This window comes from Ambystoma mexicanum, chromosome 3q, assembly GCF_040938575.1.
Source record: "Ambystoma mexicanum isolate Mex_15411 chromosome 3q, UKY_AmexF1_1, whole genome shotgun sequence".
Taxonomy (NCBI): Eukaryota; Metazoa; Chordata; class Amphibia; order Caudata; family Ambystomatidae; genus Ambystoma; species Ambystoma mexicanum.
In genome coordinates, this window is record NC_090926.1 from 1,171,055,358 (window position 1) to 1,171,075,587 (window position 20,230).

General features: G+C 47.5%; 1 protein-coding gene across 3 annotated transcripts in view; it reads left to right on the forward strand.

Annotated features, from left to right (window-relative positions):
- The window catches only part of GMIP (GEM interacting protein), a 588,802-nt gene that overhangs the window by 546,730 nt on the left and 21,842 nt on the right, over positions 1–20,230 (forward strand). For all 3 annotated transcript variants that reach the window (XM_069604014.1, XM_069604013.1, XM_069604015.1), the window contains 2 exons: positions 485–836; positions 9,744–9,834. In XM_069604014.1, the coding sequence (XP_069460115.1) occupies positions 485–836; positions 9,744–9,834 (443 nt within the window). The remainder of the gene's footprint in view (positions 1–484; positions 837–9,743; positions 9,835–20,230) is intronic.

Here is a 20,230-nt window from a genome sequence, read left to right on the forward strand (position 1 = left end):
AAAAAAACAGATAAATAATAAATGATTACGAATATAAGTCTGCTAAAAAGGTTTCATGTTTGTTATTTGGACTTTTCAGTTTTCAGTTCACATTATGCCCCTCAGCAATTTAAAATAAAGAAAATGAAGTTCTATATAAAGCTACCAGATCGGCTGCAAGGTGTAGAGTCAGATTCTCTGTAGACCCCATTACCTCATGGGATAAATCAATGTATTTTGAACAAATATATCCTCATTGGTGGGTGCTTCAAGTCCATAACTAAAACCATTGTCTTGTCAAACACAATTTAACAATGCCTTCTGATTTGCCAATAATATTAAATATTTCCTCTTATGCCTGGAGTAAGACTGAAGCAATAATATGGGAGTCACTTTCCACTCCTTTTAGTCAAGGGAGCTTTATTATGGGTGATTTTGTACTGGGTCTGCATGGTGTAACTTTGTGGATATTGCAATAGATCATTAACATCCTCACTTTTTTCAGAGTGGCTGAACGATTTGAAGACAACAAAATGTCTTCAAACAATCTGGGAATAATATTTGGACCGACCTTAATCCGTCCCAGTCCGGGAAATGACATTTCAATGAACTGCCTGATTGATTCCGGGTATCAGGCCCAGATTGTGGAGTTTCTGATCCTGAACTATGAAAGGATTTTTGGTGCCGATGATTTGCCATTGTCCTCGTCCTTTGGCTCTCAGAGCAGCCTGCCAGAAGCCTGTTCAGAAATCAGCAAGGAACCTGTTAGCCCTGCAAAAGACACGCCATTGCAATCAGCGGTGCAGCAAGAGTTGCAAATGCAGAAAGAGGTGCAGCAGGGCCAAGACTCTGTTGAGGTAATTTTTTCAAGTATTTGTATTTGTATTTATTAAGTTTTATATAGCACTTTACACCAAAGCGCTTTACATAAGGACACAAGAAAATACATAACAAGCATTACAAAACAACATGTGAATCAAGGGCCAGAAAACAGTTTATGGAACAATTTACATGAGCAATATGGTATAACATGAGCGGTATAGGACCGTAGAGAGAAGCAGCAAAAGGTATTAGGATGTGATGTAGGACCGTAGTGAGAGAAGCAGCAAAAAGGTGTTAGGATGGTGATTGGAGGAGGTAAGATTTTAGAGAAGTGCGGAAAGAGGAATAGGAGGTGATGGAGCGGATAGGGAGAGGGAGACAGTTCCAGTGGAAAGGGGCATGAGGTTGGAAGGAACGGAAGCGGGATGGGGCACAGGATGAAGGAAGGGGAGTGAGTAGGACAAGATCGGCAGAGCAGAGTGGGCGATAAAGAGTGTAGAAAGTGAGGAGAGAGGAAAGGTATGGTGGAGAAAGACCATAGAGGGATTTGAAGACGAGACAGAGGGAAATTGAATTTGAGATGGGAGTGAAAGGAGAACCAACCTAGAGAGGAGAGAGAAGAGGAGATGGAATCGTGAGGAGAGAGAAGGCAGAGAGAACGGATGCCAGAGTGGTAGATGGATTTAAGGGGGGTTAGATGTGTGGAGGGGAGAGTGGAGCAGTAGAAGAGTCTAGAGAAGATGAGGGAGGAAATTAGGAGTTTAGTAGCCTGGAAGATTAGGAAGGGTCGAATTTTACAGATGTTATAGAGGTGGAAGCGGAAAGAGCGGGTAGTGAGAGAGATGTGGTGGGAAAGGTAGAGGTTAGAGTTGATGTGAAGGCCAAGATAACGGGCGTGGGGAGAAATGGGGAGTTGGGAAGGGGAAAAGAGAATGGAAGGAGGAAGGGGGTTGGTGGAGTGTGTAGCAGGGTAGAATAGGACTTCCATTTTGTCGGTATTTAGGTTAAGAAAGTGGGAGGACATCCAGGTTTTAATATCGGAAAGGCAGAAAGAGAGCTTAAGATGGATGTCAGAGGTGAAGGAAGAGAAGGAAAGGAAGAGCTGGGTATCATCTACATAGAAATGGTGAGATACGCCAAAGTCGAAGATGATAGGAGCTAGGAAAGAAGTGTAGAGTTAGAAGAGAAAGGGGCCAAGGACGGATCATTGGGGGACGCCGTGGTTGAGAGGATAGATAGGGTAGGTGCTACCACCCCAAGAAACTGCAAAGGTGCGGTTGGAAAGATAGGAGGTGAACGAGTTGAGGACAGAGTCTTTGAGGCCAAAGGATGAGAGAGTATTAAGGAGTAGAGGATGATCGACAGTGTCAAAGGCAGCTGAGAGTCCAGAAGAATAAGAATGGAGGAGTGTTTAGAGTAGTGGGCAGAAAGGAGAGAGTTGAGGACAGAGGTGAGAGCAGTTTCCGTGGAGTGGTGAGGGTGGAAACCAGATTGAGTGGGGGAGGGAGAGAAAGGGTAGAGACAAAGGGGGAGTGTTGAGAATAGACAATACGTTCAAAGAGTTTAGATAGAAAGGGCAAGAAGGAGATGGGGCAAAAATTAGAGGCAAGGTGGCGGTTGGCAGATGGCTTTTTCAGGATAGGGATGATAATCGCATGCTTGAAGGGAGAAGGAAAGGTAGATGTAGCTAGGCAAGTGGTTGGCTTTGTGCGAGGAAAATCTCTAAGACCAGAATTCACGCGTATTGATCAATATTTAGTTAGGTTTATGATCACGTAGGGCTCATAGAACCAGAAAGTCACTGTTTTGACTGCACTTAATTTCCTCAGCAACATGATGCAGACTGGGACCACAAAATGTAGAGCAGTATTATTGACTGTAATTCCATTGTTGCGGTCCCCAGTGAGGCCTAAAGCCTGAAAGCAAAAAAGAGCTCTGTGCAAAGGCTGTCGCACAGTACGCCACGCCTCAGGGTCCACAATTGTTAACGGAGTGGCGTGCTGCCGGTAAGATGATGAGGTGGGGGTATACCAATAGGAGGATGGTGGCGGACCACAGTGCAGTGCCGTGCAGTGAGGAGAGGAGAGCATATAGGGTGGAACCCCAAATATTTCAGGGTTTATGGGGGGAATGAAAGAGCAACCTAGCGAGGATAGACCTTTCCAAGCGCCCATCCTCTACATCACCTTTTCTATAGTAACATTTGTACTTTGATCCCATTGGTTGATCAGTAACAGATAGTGTTAGATTCACTGAATGACCTTAGGATCACTGCACTATGCACCTTCTAATGGTGGGTGTAGAATGACCTATTGAAAATAGATATTGAACTTAAACTCCACACGGTTTTGCTTTCATCAACAAGTGATTATAAAACAGCCAATTCAACCTTTCATCCATCTGAAGCAGATACAATGAGTACCTGTGATGTGTAATCACAATGCCTACTATTAGGTTATTATTGAAGAGGCTAAAATAACTTAATATACATTGAAAGTAAGTTCTAGGGCTACCTCGTTGATGGATGAATTTGCTATTTTTCTGGATAACAGGTCCTACTGACTGAGTCAAGGGCTATCAGCATAAAGTAGATTCCGTCCTCCTCAGTCTCCTGAGGACCAGTGGTAGATCTGGAACTCTACAATTAATGCTTCTCCCAGAGTTTGACGCAAAGGGAATTTCTTTGAGCAGAACTCCTCACACTTCCAGTTGACACTGGAGGTGCAGAAGTCCAATGGAAGACTCCCCCACCAGGTGATGATCTCATCCAAAAATGTCCTGAAAATCTTACCACTCATAGGAGGCCTACAAACACCTGCTCAAGGCATTTGAGGCAACGCTCTCTTTCGCAGCTAACTTGGCCGCTGATGGGTAGGCATGGTTCTCCAGCACTAGTTGCCTTGCTTCCCTGTAGAAACTTCACGCCACCGCTCCTGTTAATGGAGGGCCTCTGCGTTGTCTGTCAGAATCTGGACACACCTGCCACATACAGAAGGGAGGTAAGCAACCAGGCCCAGCATGTTGGCCCACAGTTCCAAGAGATTGATGTGCTCCCTTACATCCATGTGGGACCACAGTCACTCAGTGAAACATCACCCAGATTAGTTCCCTCAGTCCTCAGTTTTTCCAAATAGACTCTCCCCTTAGCAAGTTGTTCTGTTAATTCCTCCACAGAGGGTCCTGTGATATATTCCTTGAGACCAGCAAATGGTCTGTCATGTGGCCGCTAAACAGAGAGTATTGGCAGCTAATGAGCCAGTGGAGTGACTGCATCCATAAGCAGGCCACTGGCACCAGAAAGATACAGGAAGTTATTATGCCCCAAGGCAGAGGAAGGCATAGGAGGGACAGGAAGTTGCCAACATGGTTTTCAGGAGACAAGGTTCTGCCCAAGCCTGTGTCCAGGACCAAGTTCAGGGTAAATCCCAAGCTGTGTAGCAGATGGCAAGTGTGGTACAGGTAGGTCTACAACAGTTCTGGAGAGCAAGCTGGAATTAACCAGTTGTTTAAGAATAGACAAATGTGACTCCTTTGTGACTCCTTAGACAAGTGACCACTACAGCCCACAGCTTATGAAAAACCTTAAGGGCCAAAGACACAATGAAGAGAGAGACCACAAAGTGATAGTGGGCATTGTCAACGACAAACCTCCGGTATTTGCTTTGCCTGGGAGGGATTGGCACATGGAAGTAGGTGCCTTGAAGGTCCTGAGACTGCCGCCAGTTCTGAATGTCTAGGAACTAAAGGTACTGGCAAGAGGTTCATATTGATAATGGGACACACTTTCCCACCTTTCTTCTGAAAAATAATGTGAATTCCTTCTGGCCCCCACCAATGTGGACAAATTGGACTGACAGGACCACCCTCCGTTGCAGTGGTCAGAAGGCTCCTGGAATCCAAGCCCTAAAGACCTGGCAGTGGCAATAGACCACTTAACCCTTACATGAGACTTCACAGCCTTGTTGCCAAAATGGTAATCCCCATCATACGGGATGTAGAGCAGCTTAACTTGGACGTTGGGCATAAACCCAGATGTATGCATCCAGGGATGCCATCTGAGAACCATTTCTAACCCCATAGAGCGAGCAAAACAGTGAGCTGTGTCGAGCCTAGATTGTTTATCTGTCTAGAAGCCTCCTTACCGCCATTAACCATATTCCAGATGATGTGGGAATATCTAGCTAAAGCACAGGAGGCAAGAGTTTGCTTTCCCCATTGGGAGCCAAGGAGGGGAAAGTGTCTGCTTTCATCCCTGCAGTGCAGCGTTGAACCACCAAGCTCTTCAGAGAGGCATGAATGGAAAGGAAAGCCGGGTCCGAAGAGGCTGGATGGTGTTTCTTGGAGAGAGCCCTGTCAATGTTCTGAAACATTAGCAGGCTTGAGCCAGACAGCCATGATTGGGTCGGAAATAGGTGTGTTGAAAGGAAGACGGGTCTCCTTGATCTATAAAATAGCTCCCTTCATATTGGACATTTGTCACAGAAGGAATTCTTATTCACACACAGTCACCTGACTTGTCAATCATCGTCTGAAAGGACACATTACATTTCCTGTAGTCCAAAACCTGCAGGAATTCAAGCTCAGGCGAAGTCTCCAAGCCGCTGACATCCCGCAACTTGGCAAGACCTTCATCCTCTCGCTGCATAATTCTTCAGGTAGGTTCCTTAACTTGCCCATCATGCATGGATTCCATTCCAACATACTCAGCACTGGAATTCATTCTTCTGGTGTCCCTTCATCAATCCTCCTCTTTCATTGTCTTTACACTCAACAGAGAGGCAAAAGAACAGTTCCCCTGTTAAGGCTCTGGGTTGGCCAACAAAACAGATAACATGATGATGCATCTCCTGGAGTGGCTCACTCAGAGGATGCCCTGTCGCCCCTAGGTTGAAAACCTTATGGCCCAGTTTGAGAGTAACACTCTGTGAGCCCTTGTCCTCTCTTTCTCCTTAGGGATTGTAAGGGGCAATCCCCCTACCAGGGACAACATAGCCCAACCCAACAGGGCACAGGATTCTTGCTCAGAGTCCTTGGCTGCCCTCAAGTCAGTGACCATAGCAGCCTTTTGAGGAAGACGCCGCCAGGTGCTATAAGGAAACGGGGATCTAGCCAACACACATAGATTTGTCTCCTCCCCTCTCATCTTATCCAGTGCTGAGGTTTCCCCCTGGCACTGAGTTGCATGCATGCACAGATCTGTCAGGTCGGCTGCTCTGACAGGACCTGGTCAGCCTGATCTGGGCCTCTTGTTGACTGCAGCTCAGTCACAACAGATAAGACCCCTCAAGTGCCAAAGTCTGGGGTTCTAGGTGCATCCAGCTCAGGGTCCTTTCCTGTAAGAGTAGCAATTCTAAATCCACTGATTCCACTCCCTCAAGCATAGGCATCTCAGGGGTCACTGGTCCTAGCAGTCCAACTTCAAGTTCATCCTGCCCATCTATTATCCCAAGCTGTGTGCACTGGAAATCAAGGGTCGCGCATTAGAGGTGTGTATGTGAAAAGAGTCGCTTTGGCCTCTAGCTCTGGAGTCCTGAGGCGCAGATAACTCAAGGAGGCCCTCCCTCACAGAAATTAGGCATATCCGGTCATGCTCTATGAGCCCTCTCTACATTTAAGCATCAGAGAGGGCACTGTCCCTTTTTCCTGAGAAGTAGATAATGCAGAAGGCACTGGCCCAGTCAATATTGATGCAGGTAATCCCTGCCTCCTAAAAGTAACCAGCTCCTAGACTTAGGGTCTGATGTCTTAGACCTACCATTAGGGGGGGCCTGTTGTTTGCAAAGCATGATCGCCACCTCAGAAAGAGGCAACTCATTGCCCAGGATGCACTCATTATGGGATGAGGAACCACACCACTACCTTTCTTGTGACAACTACCTCTCTCCCACCTGGCATCTTCTGGGGGTTTGTCACTAGACACTAGACACTAGCACAGAAATCAAGCCAAGGGCTTACCCTTCCTGCCTGCCCATGGGTCTCCTGCACCAGTTACCTTGCCAGGGGGTGAACCTTTGGACGGTATTTTGGGAGATTTTCCAGCAAACCTATCACCCTTTGTCTTTCGGGAAGGGGGGTACAGAGACTCTGGGCCTCATTACACGGATGGCGGTAAGGATTTACCGGTACCGGTAAAATACCGGTACCGGTAAATCCTTACCGCCTTACTACGAGGTCGCTTTGCGGGTTGGGGGATTTAACGCCTGCTTTTTGCAGGCGTTAAAAACCAACCCCGCAAAGGGACCCAGGGAGCTAATTACGGTACCGCAATTTGCAGTACCGTAATTAGCGCCTTCCCCATTCCCATAGAGCCCTATGGGCCAAAAATGGGAATGGGGAAGGGCAATGGTGGAAGGGGGAATTACCGCCCCGCCAACCTTGGAATGGGGCGGTAATTCCCCTTTCCGCCAAGGCGGTGCCGGTATTTTACCAGCATGAACCATGGCGCTAACAGCGCCATGGTTCTCCGCCATCCGTGTAATGAGGCCCTTAGTCTTTCAATTGTTTTACTGCACACCTTTCTGCAGGTAGAATCCCTCCCCAATTTGCCTCAGCCAGTTGTGTGGGTGTTGTGGTCTGATAACCACCTAGGGACTGCATGGATTATGTGCCAGAGAAATCCCTGATAGGCTCTGTGTTGGTTTAACCAATTTTCCCAAATGTGTCAACTGTTCCGGTCATCCAAAAGAACTGATTCTCTATATCACTTTTCTAGCAGATAGGCTGATCAAAACGGATTTCCACTTTATAAGTTAACAATCGGCTGGAGCAGTTTTGCAAGGCTAGGCCCCTTGCTGCCAAAGTGAAGGTAGTTTTATCAAGCAGTTTATAAATGTATACCACACTTTCCCTCATCCTGAACTTTATTTATTTATTTTACATTTGTAGGAGCGCACTTAACCCTAGGGCCTCTAGCCGGCAGGTACAGGTGGTTAGCGACTAGGGGCCTCATTACACGGATGGCGGTAAGGATCCTTTGCAGGCGTTAAAAACCAACCCGCAAAGGGACCCAGGGAGCTAATTACGGTACCGCAATTTGCGGTACCGTAATTAGCGCCTTCCCCATTCCCATTGAGCCCTATGGGGCAAAAATGGTAATGGGGAAGGGCAATGGTGGAAGGGGGAATTACCGCCCTGCCAACCTTGGAATGGGGCGGTAATTCCCCTTTCCGCCAAGGCGGTGCCGGTATTTTACCGGCATGAACCATGGCGCTAATAGCGCCATGGTTCTCCGCCATCCGTGTAATGAGGCCCTAGGTGTACTTCATTAATAAAGTGAGATGTGTCAACAGACCTCAGTATAATGTGATGGTGTTCCCTTTGGGCAAATTACACTTGGGAAAGGGAAAATGCATGGGAATCAGTTACTTAGTTTCTGCATGTGCACATTTCCTGTGGTGCATCCTTCCATGTTAGGTATGTTGTGGACTAATCGCTGCTGGGTTCTCTGTTCTTAGATCGGCAGGTTTTTTTGCGGAAGTATTTGCTGAATATTTTTAGCCAAAAAAACGAATAGAATGATCTAGTCCCTATTGCCCACACCCTCTGCACCTTATATCCCCTTAAATCCCCCCGCCCCATATTTTTCAATGAGTTTTTTCAGCTTGAAATTGTCAGCAAAAAACTCTGTGATAAAAAGCCTGGTAATGTAACAAAGTCGTACCCACAGCTGGCATGCCAATTACTGATGCCCAGCAGAAATTGTACATGGGGTGTCATACATGTGGGTTTTGGTAAGTTCAATTATACACACAATGGCTGTAAAACCCATCTGGGTAGAACCCCACCAACAGCACCTTTGTTGTAACACAGAGAGCTGTCTGAAAGTGAGGCTATTCAGCAGATTTAACTTTGATGGCAGAGTCCATTTCCGTTAGCTCCTGAAATGTAAAAAATCTGGGCGATTTCCCCCTACCAGGTGGAAATTAGTTGCAACATGTCAGCCGTAAAGTTCCCTAAACAACGCACTAATGCACCACAGATACTTTCACACAACTCTCCACACTCTTCCCAAGGCCAGCTTCAGCATAATGTGTGAGCTTCACACATTGACGCCCTGCACTCGCCCAATGGTCCACCCACTCCCCGCAGACTGCCAACCTCTCCAGCCTAACTCAACTATCAGCCACCACCTCACCAGTCCCTCACCAATGGAAATTGAAGAGGGGCTTGGCACATTCCATTTTCATGGCGGTCATGTTTAGTGAAGTAGTTGTTGTTGTCACCTTGGATATTCTGGTCCCAAATCCAGCAATGTAACCAAACAAGAACATAATATTTGTCCCTTTTTTGACTACCAGACACCTTGATTTATGAAAGTTAATTCAGCATAACACTGATGAATAAATATGCATATATAATTATGACCATATCATTTGTAGCATTGTCAAATGTATGCTATTTTCATGCCGAATGTGACATTGGGCCTCATTCCGAGATTGGAGGTAGTCATGGCGCTATTTGCGCCATGACTGCGTCCAATAACGGTACCGGCACCAGTCTCGTTCAGTGTAGTCCGACCTTTGCAGGACCGGTAAGTCCCCATTGAAAAAACCATTCCCCTTTCCCATTTGAGCCCTCATAGGGCTCAATGGGAATGGGGAAGTAGCTAATAACGGTACCGCAATTTGCGGTACCGTTATTAGCTCTGAAGTCCCTTAGCGGGTCCCGTCCATAACGCCTGGAAAAACCAGGCGTTGAAGGAGGGACCCGCTAAGGGAACTTGTAGCAGGGCGGTAAGGGATTACTGGCACCAGTCTCCTTAAGGGTGCCCGGTATCCCTTACCGCCCTACTCGTAATGAGGCCCATTGTCTTATGCTGAATGTCTGCGATTATTGGAGGTCTTTTGTCAAGACACAGCGACATCAGCCTATAAACTTCCTTTCAAATTGAGAGTTACAAACAATGACCTTGTTTTTATTAATAACTTTTTTTTTTAAATCAGAGTTCAGCTGTGATGTGTCATTCTACTCAGGAACCGGTCACAGATGAGAGGAGCTCTGCAGAAGAGACTTCAGAGAGTGCGGAAGCCCCAGGTAAACATGGAAGGCAGACTCTGCCAAATAGATTCAGAAAACATCTTCCATGGAACATGACTTCATGGGTCTTGATGAATCGACACCCATCTGCTTGCACCAACAAATTCTTGTATGTCTATGCAATAACAACAATCCTGACATTAAACTTTCTTTAGAAGACAACAGACCTTATTTGGTCTTTCGGCTAGGTTATTTTGGCCGAAGCAAAAACAATGACCGCAGCATTCCAGTTTACTACTCCATATGAGGGGGCGGGGGGTTAACGGGAAGAGGAATGGATGGTACAATATAAGAGAAGGAGACTACAACCCAACTAACCCAGTAAGAAATTAAAAACAGGAACATAAGACTGACAAACAACAAAATTAGCGCAATCACCACTAACCGAAGAACCTGCTTCTAGACTAGTCCAAACATTCAGTATGTTTTCACAGCAATATTTAATTTTAAATTTTATATTTGTATTTATATTTTCTGCTAGCAAAACAAACCACTTCGTGGAGACCGTGAGTTAACAAACAGTTATTTAAATAGCAATAGATTCAATAGGGCAAATGTAACAGGGTCAAGTTTGAAAAGTAAATTTCCCCACAGGTTGCGGCCTTTATTACAGCTGATGAGGTTTAATTGTATAGCATTTAAGTATAAAATGATCGGGGTCGCTGGAGACAATAAATAGCTGGGGTTTCGTTTGGAATGTCACAGATCATCAAGTTTTCAGTAGCCCTCTTTTGAGGGGTGTAAGGAGACCTATCCTTAGTGAAGTCACTGTGGCTTTTCTTGCATTCACGGGTTTCGATGTCTTTTTAAACCATTAATAGGGCTTTGCCCGTGGTTATCGGCTTCCCTCTGGCGGTTTTGCTCTCGCCAACTTTTACCAAACAGTTCACCATGGGACTTTAGACTTCGCCCCTTCTCATTAGCATCCCTCCACCGGGTTCACTCTGTACCAACTTTACGAAACACAGTTCCTTACAGATTACACCTTGCTAGATCCATTTACCTTCTTCCCAATCATCTGTCGGTCCAAGACTTTCGACGGAACTGTACTTCAGTGGCTCATTTCTTATTTCTCAAATAGCTCCTTTTCTGGTTCTTAGGCTGGTTACACACTGGATTCTCATCCCCTCTAATAGAGTGTTCCCCATGAGGCAGTACTTGACCCACTTCTCTTCTCACTCTATACCATTCCTCATTCAACACTTATATCCTCTTTCAAACCTTCTTCCCACTTCTATGTGGATGATTCATAACTCTGCATCCCTTTCTCCGCGTTATCGAACACTCCTCACTCTAGTTTCTCTGCCTGTCTTTCTGATAACCAACACTGGATGCCCTCTTGTTTGCTTTGCCTAAATCCTACAAAACTGAGCTTCTTTTTTTCCAGCTACCACAGTCTCCCTCTCTGCTTATACATCTGGTTTATCATTTTCAGCTTAATTTCACCCTTTCTCCTCCTCCGTTAGGCATCTTGGGGTCACCTTTCACTCATCCCTATCTTTCTTTGCTCACTTATCGACTGGTTCTACGTGATTTGTTCGAGGAGGTTTTATCCAATCGTTACTGATGTTATCATGGGTTCACATGTACTCACGCTGTTCCGTTTATCCTCATCTCTGTGCAAAAGTGCCATATAAATGTCAATAAATACAAATATGGTATAGGTGAAAGGTATGTAAAGTGTAGCTACAGTCTATAGGTGTGGGAGAAGCTGCGTCTCCTTGGGATCCCCTGTGAAGAGTTGCAAATCCCAGCTCCAGAAACAGAGGGTCAAAGTTTCTGTGATCTTCTAGAGACGTCCACAATCTACGGTTTATGGGTACTGTGTTATTTGGATCCCAAGGATTGAATAATATTGAGCCAGGCCGCACAGAAACATTGGTATGAGTCAGTAAGAATCCCCATTATTTTTTCCAACGCTATCAATGTCCACACTCTGACCCACCATTGCGCGACTATTGGGCCTTCTGCCAGTTTCCATAAGAAAGCTAGGGCTACTCTGGCGGCTATTAATAGTTGTGTTACCACCCGGGCTGTCGGGCCTCGCAGGGGATATCTGGTGTCCGCCGCCGAGTCCCCCAAGATTATTACTCTTGGATCCAATGGGAGGGTGATCCCTCTAAGGTTTCTAATGTGTAAGAGGATATCCTACCACTATAGTTGGGAACGGGGCAAGACCACCACAGGTGACCCAATGTTCCTCACTCCCACTCCAGCATCTGTCAGAGATCTCAGGATTAATTTCATGCAGCCGGCTATATGACATATACTACCTGCATAAAGTGTTATACCCACATTCCTTCATCCCTGTGCATCGTGATGCTTTGTGGGCTCTTTCCCAGATAGAAGACCATGATTCCGGCTGCATATCGACTCCCAGTTCTGTCTGCCATTTCAACTTGTAGGGTAGGGTATCAGAGTCCTCGGTCGGATCGAGAAGTATATAAAAGGTGGTTGTTCGCTTTGAGTTAAGGCCACGGACAAGTGTCAGCTCAACCCCTTTAATTTCTCTTTCCCCTTTAGCCCTAACATTCCTATTCGTAACCCAGTGGTGGAGTTTACTGTATCGTAACCTTTCCTCTTCGTCAAGTACAAATCTGGTGTTACACACTTCAAAGGTCAGCGCAGATGAGCCCACATACATATTTCCTAGACGTAGTTTCCCTGTGGATTCCTAAATTGCAAAGTACCCATTCGCTGCCACCGGTTGGAACTCCGGATTCCCCAGAATCGGGGTCTGTGTGACCGGACCCACCAGGTCCCCCAGAATGCAAAGCCCCATTTCCCAGTACCCCAAAGAAACCTTGGTTGTGTTTAGCAATTTGCCCCGTCCTCACAGATCCTGGGAGTGAAAAACAGAGTGTCGGCCAACGGCAACGTTGTGACCCCTTTTCCAAGGCCGTCCTTGGTACCTTTTATCTTCAGGTGTTTATTGTGCATACTTGCATTGTCTTTTATTCCTTTTAATTTGGGATACACATTTGCAATGTTCTTCTCCACGCTTTACTCCTTCTGTGCCTCTTGCAACTTCCTGCTTTAGTGTCCTTCTTTTACCCTTCTGTTTCATTCACTTCTGTCTTTGGCTGTGCCCACTCTACTTATTTTCCTTTGCTGTGAATCCTTGCACCTTTAATACTGTCACTTGCCTTCTCGGTGCTCACTCGCACCTTTTCCTTACTTTTCTTTCGGGCCACTTGCCCTCTCTTGACTTTCTTGTGCGTCATCTCACTTTCATTTTACTTTGCTTCTGTCCGCTTTTAACTTTACATCTGGGCTACTTACCCACTTTTAAATCCGTTTAATTTCTGTGCTGTATGTCTGTGCGGTTCTCGCGCACCGTTTACTTGCTTTCTTTCATTCTACTTTCTGCTTCTTGCTTTCCACTCTTATCAATGTTGCTTTTCCTCCCTTTCCCGCTCCAGCCACCTGCACGCTTCCAAGTTTCTCTCTCTGTCATGCGAAACTCACCGGGTAGTGTAGCGCTGGTGAACGGTCCCTCGGGTATGCTTTGGGTCGAGGTCAGGGTCTCACTACCTGCCCCTCAGACACCCTTGGGCCTGACACATGGCCCAAAAGAACAAACACTTGCAATGACTCTGGCAGCAGGGTCCCAGCTGCCTCACTCCGGCTCTCAGGAGACACGGCTCCCCAGCCACTCTGCAGCCCTCCTCATACACCGGGCCAGCGTTGCAGCACACCGCTGTCCTCCGGAACCTCCTTCCTGAAGCTCCTAGCTTGCGGCTTCTCTGGTCCAAAGTGCTTACCCTGCATGCTCATCCATCTGTTTTAAACCACACCTTTTATAGTGAAAACCTCAGTCAAGTGTAAATGGTTATTATTAACTGCCTGACACTGCCTGACTCTATTAGTGGGACAACTTGAGTTCTTTCTAGGGTCAGTTGCTCTTACTTTCCCCATGTTATTCCTATAGGTAAAATTTACTGATCTTAGTTGCCTCTTCCTTGTCTCAGTATTTGTTGGAAATGGCGAAGGGGAGATGGGATGGGATTGAAGATACCCCACAAAGGCTGAAGGAGAGTAGGTTGGGGTATTTTTGGGACTGGGGGAATACCATGTTTCACCCTTCGGCATCCTCCTTCCAATCCCTCGTGACCCTCCTCTCAGGTGATCCTCTCTCGCTTTGTCCATGCCCATTGTAGGGATCCAAAAGTGATGGCCCTTCCCTGGCCTCCTGAATGGAAGATCCTGAAGGGTTGGGGGGGGAGGGGAATACTGTCAGGTTTCTCACCGACCCTACGTAGGCCGAACAGCCATTTTGGCCATCTCTCAGGGCCCACCCAAACAAGGAAAGGCCACAAAATTAAATGGAGGAGTTTCAAAACTTCGAAAACGCCTTAATGCCCAAATGGTCACCATTATTCATGTATTTATTTAGTTGGTAATTATAAAGCATCTATTCAACAAATGAAGTTTCAAGGTGCCAAAAACCAAAGAAAAGTGTGAGGGACAGGGAAGAAAACAACAATAATGGTCCTACTAGCCTTGTGTCATTCGGATCGTGCAAGTGCAGTAACAGAAGTGCAAGGGGAGTGGGGGTGCTGGTCGGGGGAAGGGAAAATGCTAGGGTTGGAGGGAAGTGAGGGGCAGAGTGGAGGCATACAAGTGCAGGGGGAGGGGGGAGCGGAAGAAGAGGGCCCCTGGGGCTAGGCAAGTGCTAAGGGGAGGCCAGGTGGACAAGTGCCAGAGGATGCAGAGAGAGAGGAACACATGCTAAGTGCAAGGAGGTGGTGGACCAGGCTCGATCGAGATGCACAACCCACCAGGTGAGTCAGGTTAGGACAGTGGGGGGGTAGGGACACCAGGAACTGGGGTAGACTTGGCGAGGAGGCACTCATGGCTTGTAGGATTCAGAAGGCACAAGGTAGCCAGTAAATGCGGCAGAGGGGCCTATTGGCAGGGGGCGTGGGGGTAGAAGAGAAAAGGAGAGTCTTGAGAAGCTTTCCGGAACTTAAGGAGATCCGGCTCAAGCCTGAGAAGGGCAGGGGCCCATCCCAGAGGGAGGCTACTGCAGTAGAGAGGTCTACCCCTCACTCTCTGCTTGGAAAAATGTCTGATCTGCAGAGAGTTGGAGCTAGAAGACCAAAGAGTTGGAGCTAGAAGACCAAAGGTCTCTAGCAGGGAGGTATTTAGGGAGACAGAGTTGGATGTAGCAGGGTCCCAGGGCCCAGAAAGCCTTGTGGGTGATGCAGGGGGTCTTGAACTTGATCCTCGCAGCAACCGGGAGCCAGTGGAGAGATTTTAGGGTGAGAGAAAATCGGTCCCTGGGCTTGAGGCCAAGGATACGTTTTGCGATCCTATTCTGGATTAGTTGAAGGGGGCGAAGGGAGGATAAAGGTAGATTGAGGAAGAGGCTGTTGCAGTATTCCAGCCTAGAGAGGACCAGAGCTATGGAGACATTGAGTTTCGAGGGGAAGGTGAGGAAAGCCAGAATGCCTCTGAAGAGATGCAGATGATAGTGGGCCTTCTTGGCAAGATCCACAATGTGAGGAGAGAAGGAGAGAGAGGAGTCGAAGATGGCACCAAGGTTTTTAGCCTCACAAAAGGATGAGGGAAGGGGACCCATGGAGGGCGGCCAGAGAGTAGGAGGGAAGGATGTAGCAGGGATCCCAATGAGAAGGCTCTCAGTCTTACTGGCATTAAGGCAGAGATTGTCAACAGCGCACCATGGCTGAATAGCAGTCAGACGGTCCAGAAGGAGATAGGAAGAAGAGGAGGAAGTGGAGAGAAGCTTGAAGGAGAGCTGCGTGTTGTCCGCATAACATTAGTAGTGAGGCGAGAAGGTATAGATCAAGTGGGCCAGAGGGGCAAGGTAGATGTTGAAGAGCCATGACGAGAGGATAGAGCCCTGAGGGATGCCGCAGGTGGTTAGCATGGTGGAGGAGAGGAAAGGACCCAGTTGAACCTGGGAAGGCCGGTCAGATAGGAAGGAGGCCAACGCGAGTCTCACCACTGATCCCGTCTAAAACTGACAGCGAGCAAGCATTACAAAAGAAACTAAAAGGATAACTACCGTCTACACCAATTTCTCCTACAAAACAAAGACGAATAGAATACTCACTTAAAGCCTCCTATCAGACCATCAGTACCTCAAATAGTAACTTGCACAACCGTAAGGATATCATAGAATCAATTGAAGCAAAAATAAGCACCCTGCATAAATCCAACAGAGAAACGAAATCCCCTCCCCTGAGGAACCGTCCCCAAAAGGACGGGGAAACACGTGTCGGGAAATAGAATGCCCCAGTGAGGAAACTGGGATCAATATAAAGGGAAATTAAATGTCCCAGTGAGGTAACTGGGACCAACAAAATTGCAACTAGCAAGCACCACGCTATCCTCAAGTAGAACATATAGGAAACATAATCAGTCTTCAATGGATTTACTCCTGAATATTAACAACCGAATTGCTTTGAACATTACACTTAAAACTCAGATTGGAACAAAAGCTTTCTCTAAAAGGAAGAGGAAATTCACCCACAAGTCACTTATGAACAAATCATTGGACAAGTGGAACAATCAGGCTAAATCAAGCTCGACATCATAAAACACCAAAAATATTGTTATTGATTAGCACTTTCTAACAAATATATTAAAATGTATGTTGAATCGAATCACAACGTGGCAATAGAGTTCTTTATTTTCTAGTGGCAAAAGCGCTAACCAGGGCTACAACCTTCCTATCTAGGAAGGAGGTCAACCAGTCCATTGCCAGGTCTGTGATGCCAAGGGTATCACAGAACCAATTTATAAGAGTGGCATGATGGACCGTATCAAAGGCAGATGAAAGATCGTCAAGGATGTGAACGGAAGGAGAGTTGGAATTGAGATTCGTGAGCAAGTCTTCAAGGGTGTGTAGGAGCGCAGTTTCCGTGCCTTTGGCTGCTCTGAAGCCAGACTGGTGGTCATGGAGACAAACAACCCCAATCAGTTTGGGGGATGACCAACATCTCCAAGAGTTTTCCCAGGAAGGGGGTAATAGAGATAGCGCGGTAGCTAGCCGGACAGGAAGGGTCGCCAGAAGGCTTTTTAAGGAGAGGATGTACAAGGGAGTGCTTGAGGGGTAGTGAGAAGGAGCCAGTGGCAACAGAGTGATTGCAGAACTCGCCCACGGCTGGGCAAGAGAGTCAATGTTGTCCTTGATGGTTCTAGAGGAGCAGAGGGGCACCTGTTTGGAAGAAACCTTCAAAGAGAGGACTTGTTTAGAGACCTCATCTGGTGCTGTGGTCGAGAAGGAGGAGAGTAGGAGTGAAGGGGAGGGAGGGGCCAAGGGAGGCGGTAGGGGAGTAGAGGAGAGTGAGGACAGGATGTTCAGAGTTTTGGTTATGAAGTGGGAGGCCAGTGCAGTGCAGATGGCCTGGGATGGCTGAGGAGAAGTGGAGACTGCAGTGGGATTGGCGAGTTCCATGCAGATTTTGAACAGTTCAGTTCAGCTATGGGGCATTTGGCTACTTATACGGCAAAAAGTTAAATAAATTGCACAACTATCGCCAGCCTGCTTGCAAGTGCAGTAGCTGGGGGATAGAAATAGGGTTCAGTAAGGACAGCACATCAAACATGAGTTGTAGGAGCATGGAGGCTTAAAGTAGATGTCCTCCCAGTCCACAAAAAGAGTGTCACAATAGAATTGGAGGCAGATATGAGAAACCCCCAAGATGGAATGCTACTCTATCGTTACACACGGCAAAACGTTTTTAGCTATGCCTTTCCAAGGATGTCATTCAGTCGATACATTGTGTAAGAGAAAATGTTGTCAAGATTCCATTTATTTTTACCCCTGATTTATTTTCACCTGCATATATTTCATTTTTCAATGTTCACCCTTTTAAAGTGACGGCAGCAGAAAATTGTGGAGGAGGGGGAGTCCCCACAGCCCTTTATTTCTTTTTTTAAAATTAGTTTATTTATAAATCAGCGCACAGGTGAACATATACATCAACATTTACTTGCAACCCCAGGCGTGGCATATGAAAAACAACATTTCCCTCATCGCTCCCCTGTTACCACCTAGGTTGAGCTTTTGCTTTCAGTCTCACAGAGTTGGCTTGAGCGATGGATGCTCGCCGTTCGAGTGCAGGGCTCTCGCAATTAAGCGCGGCTTATAAGTCAGCGCCAGGTAGTTCTGGTCATAGTCTAACAGCAGTGCCCAAATATTCGCAAAGCGGTGAAGGAGGCCCGCCTTGGCTGCAGTAACCTTCTCGGCTATCAAGATGTCCCAGAGCTTAATCCACCAGAGGGTCATTAAGGGGCCTTCAGTGGATTTCCAAGTGCGTGCCACAGTAATTTTTGACGCCAGCAAAAGTTGGGTTATAAGGGCTGCCTCCTTCCTGTTCTCAGGTAGGAGCCTGGCACCGGGATCCCTAGGAGGACGTTTTCGGGGGCCAGAGGAATTGCTACTTGGGTGATGTCTTTTATCATGGCACGGCATTGGGACCACAATTCTCTCACCTTAGGGCAAGTCCACCACATGTGGAAATAAGACCCTGGGTGTCCGCAAAGACGCCAGCAGTGCGGGTCCAGCCCCTGCTGAAAGTGATGGAGATGGAGAGGGGGGGAAGTACCAGCGTAGGAGCAGCTTGTGGGCACACTCCCGGTTAGTGATGCAAGGGGAGGACGTGCAGGTTCTCGACCAGATGTTCACCCAAGTTTGGTCCTCTATGGCATCCCCCAGGTCCACCTCCCATTGAGACATGTAGGAAGGCTTAGCAAGAAAGGGGTCATCCTGCAATAGTTTATAAAGGGCAGAGATCTTCCCTCGGGCTGGCAGGTCATTTGTGGTGAGTTCTAGCGGAGCGGGGGCTCGGGTCGCTGCGGTTCGCATCTGGGAATGGGAGCACCAGTGCCGCAGTTGGGCGTAGGTGAACCTGTCCGTTTCCGTTAACTGGAAGGTTGTCTTGCACTGTTCAAAGGTGCGCAGGCCGCCCTCCTCAAAGAGCTGCCCCAGAGATTCAAGGCCTCCCGCCATCCCAATTCCGGAAGTTCGCTGGGCAGAAGCCTGGGGAGAAGGCCAGATTGTGGAAGATTGGGGAGAATGAACTCAGGCCCCCCGGGATGCCCTTGAGTCTGCGGGCCCAGTCCCAGGCTCTCACTGAATGTTTAGTGGAGGCCAGAATGTTCGGCCAAGTTCGGTGCAGTGGGGAGGGGACGAATGGGAAAAGCGAAGGGGGAGAGACAGGATTGTTCGATCTCCACCCATTTCGGGCCATTTCGGGTGGCCCGAAGCGGTTCCCCATGCTTGAATGTGGGCTAGTTGTGCTGATATTTGGTATCTACGGAGGTCTGGAACCCCCAATCCTCCCAGTCCACCACTGCCCATCATGGTTCTCTGGGGAATTTGTGGTTTTTTCAAAATAACAAATAAAGTTGATAATTTTCCTTTGAAGACGCTGCTGGGGGGGGTAGCGGGAGGGAGGAGCAGGCATAGAGAAACCGTGGGAGGAGGCTCATTTTGCAAGCCGTAATGGGCCCAGAAGGGAGATCTGTTGCGATAGCCAGCGGTTAAGATCTTTTTCCATCTCCTCGAAGAGGGGGGGAAAGTTTGTCTGATAAACTTTTTCCGGGTGGGCCGGGATCTGGATCCCCAAGTATGGGATTGACTTGACGCTCCACTGAATCGGGCATTGCTTCTCCGGAGCTTCTCTTTCTCCTGTGCCTAGCCCCACCCCCAGTGCCACTGATTTCTCTAAGTTGATGGAAGTTGATGGAAAAACCTGCTACTCTCCCGAATCTCTGGATTTCGGCCAGGGCCGCCTTCATGGAGGCCGCGATGTCAGTGATGGTCAATAACATGTTGTCGACGTAAAGGACAATCTTATGTCGGGAAGGGCCTACTTGTGGTCCTTTGATCTGAGGGTTCAGGCGGATGCATTGGGCCAAGGGCTCCATGGCCAGGGCAAAGAGCAGGGGAGACAGAGGGCATCCTTGTCTTGTTCCACATGTAAGAGGGATCGGGTCCAATAGGAGATTATTGACACTCAGAAGGGTATTGGGGGACTTGTAGTTAGCTAGGACCATTTTTTGGAACGTCGGGCCAAAGTGGAAGGCCTCGAGGGCGAGGTGCAGGAAGGTCCAGTCCACTTTTATCAAAAGCTTTAGTCGCATCCAGGGCCAGTAGGGAAAGTTGTTGCGATTCTTGGTTAGCGACATCTATTAGGTTTAGGGCTCTGCGGATGTTGTCTCTCGTTGAACTGTGGATTATGAACCCAGTCTGGTCCGGGTCTATGATGTCAGGAAAGATGAGCGCTAAACTGTTTGCCAGGATCTTATCGTATATGTTGGCGTCCAGGTTTAGCAATGAGATGTGCCTATATGAGCTGTTGTCCCTGGGGTCTTTTCCAGGCTTGAGAATGAGGATCGTAATGGACTCCTGCATGGA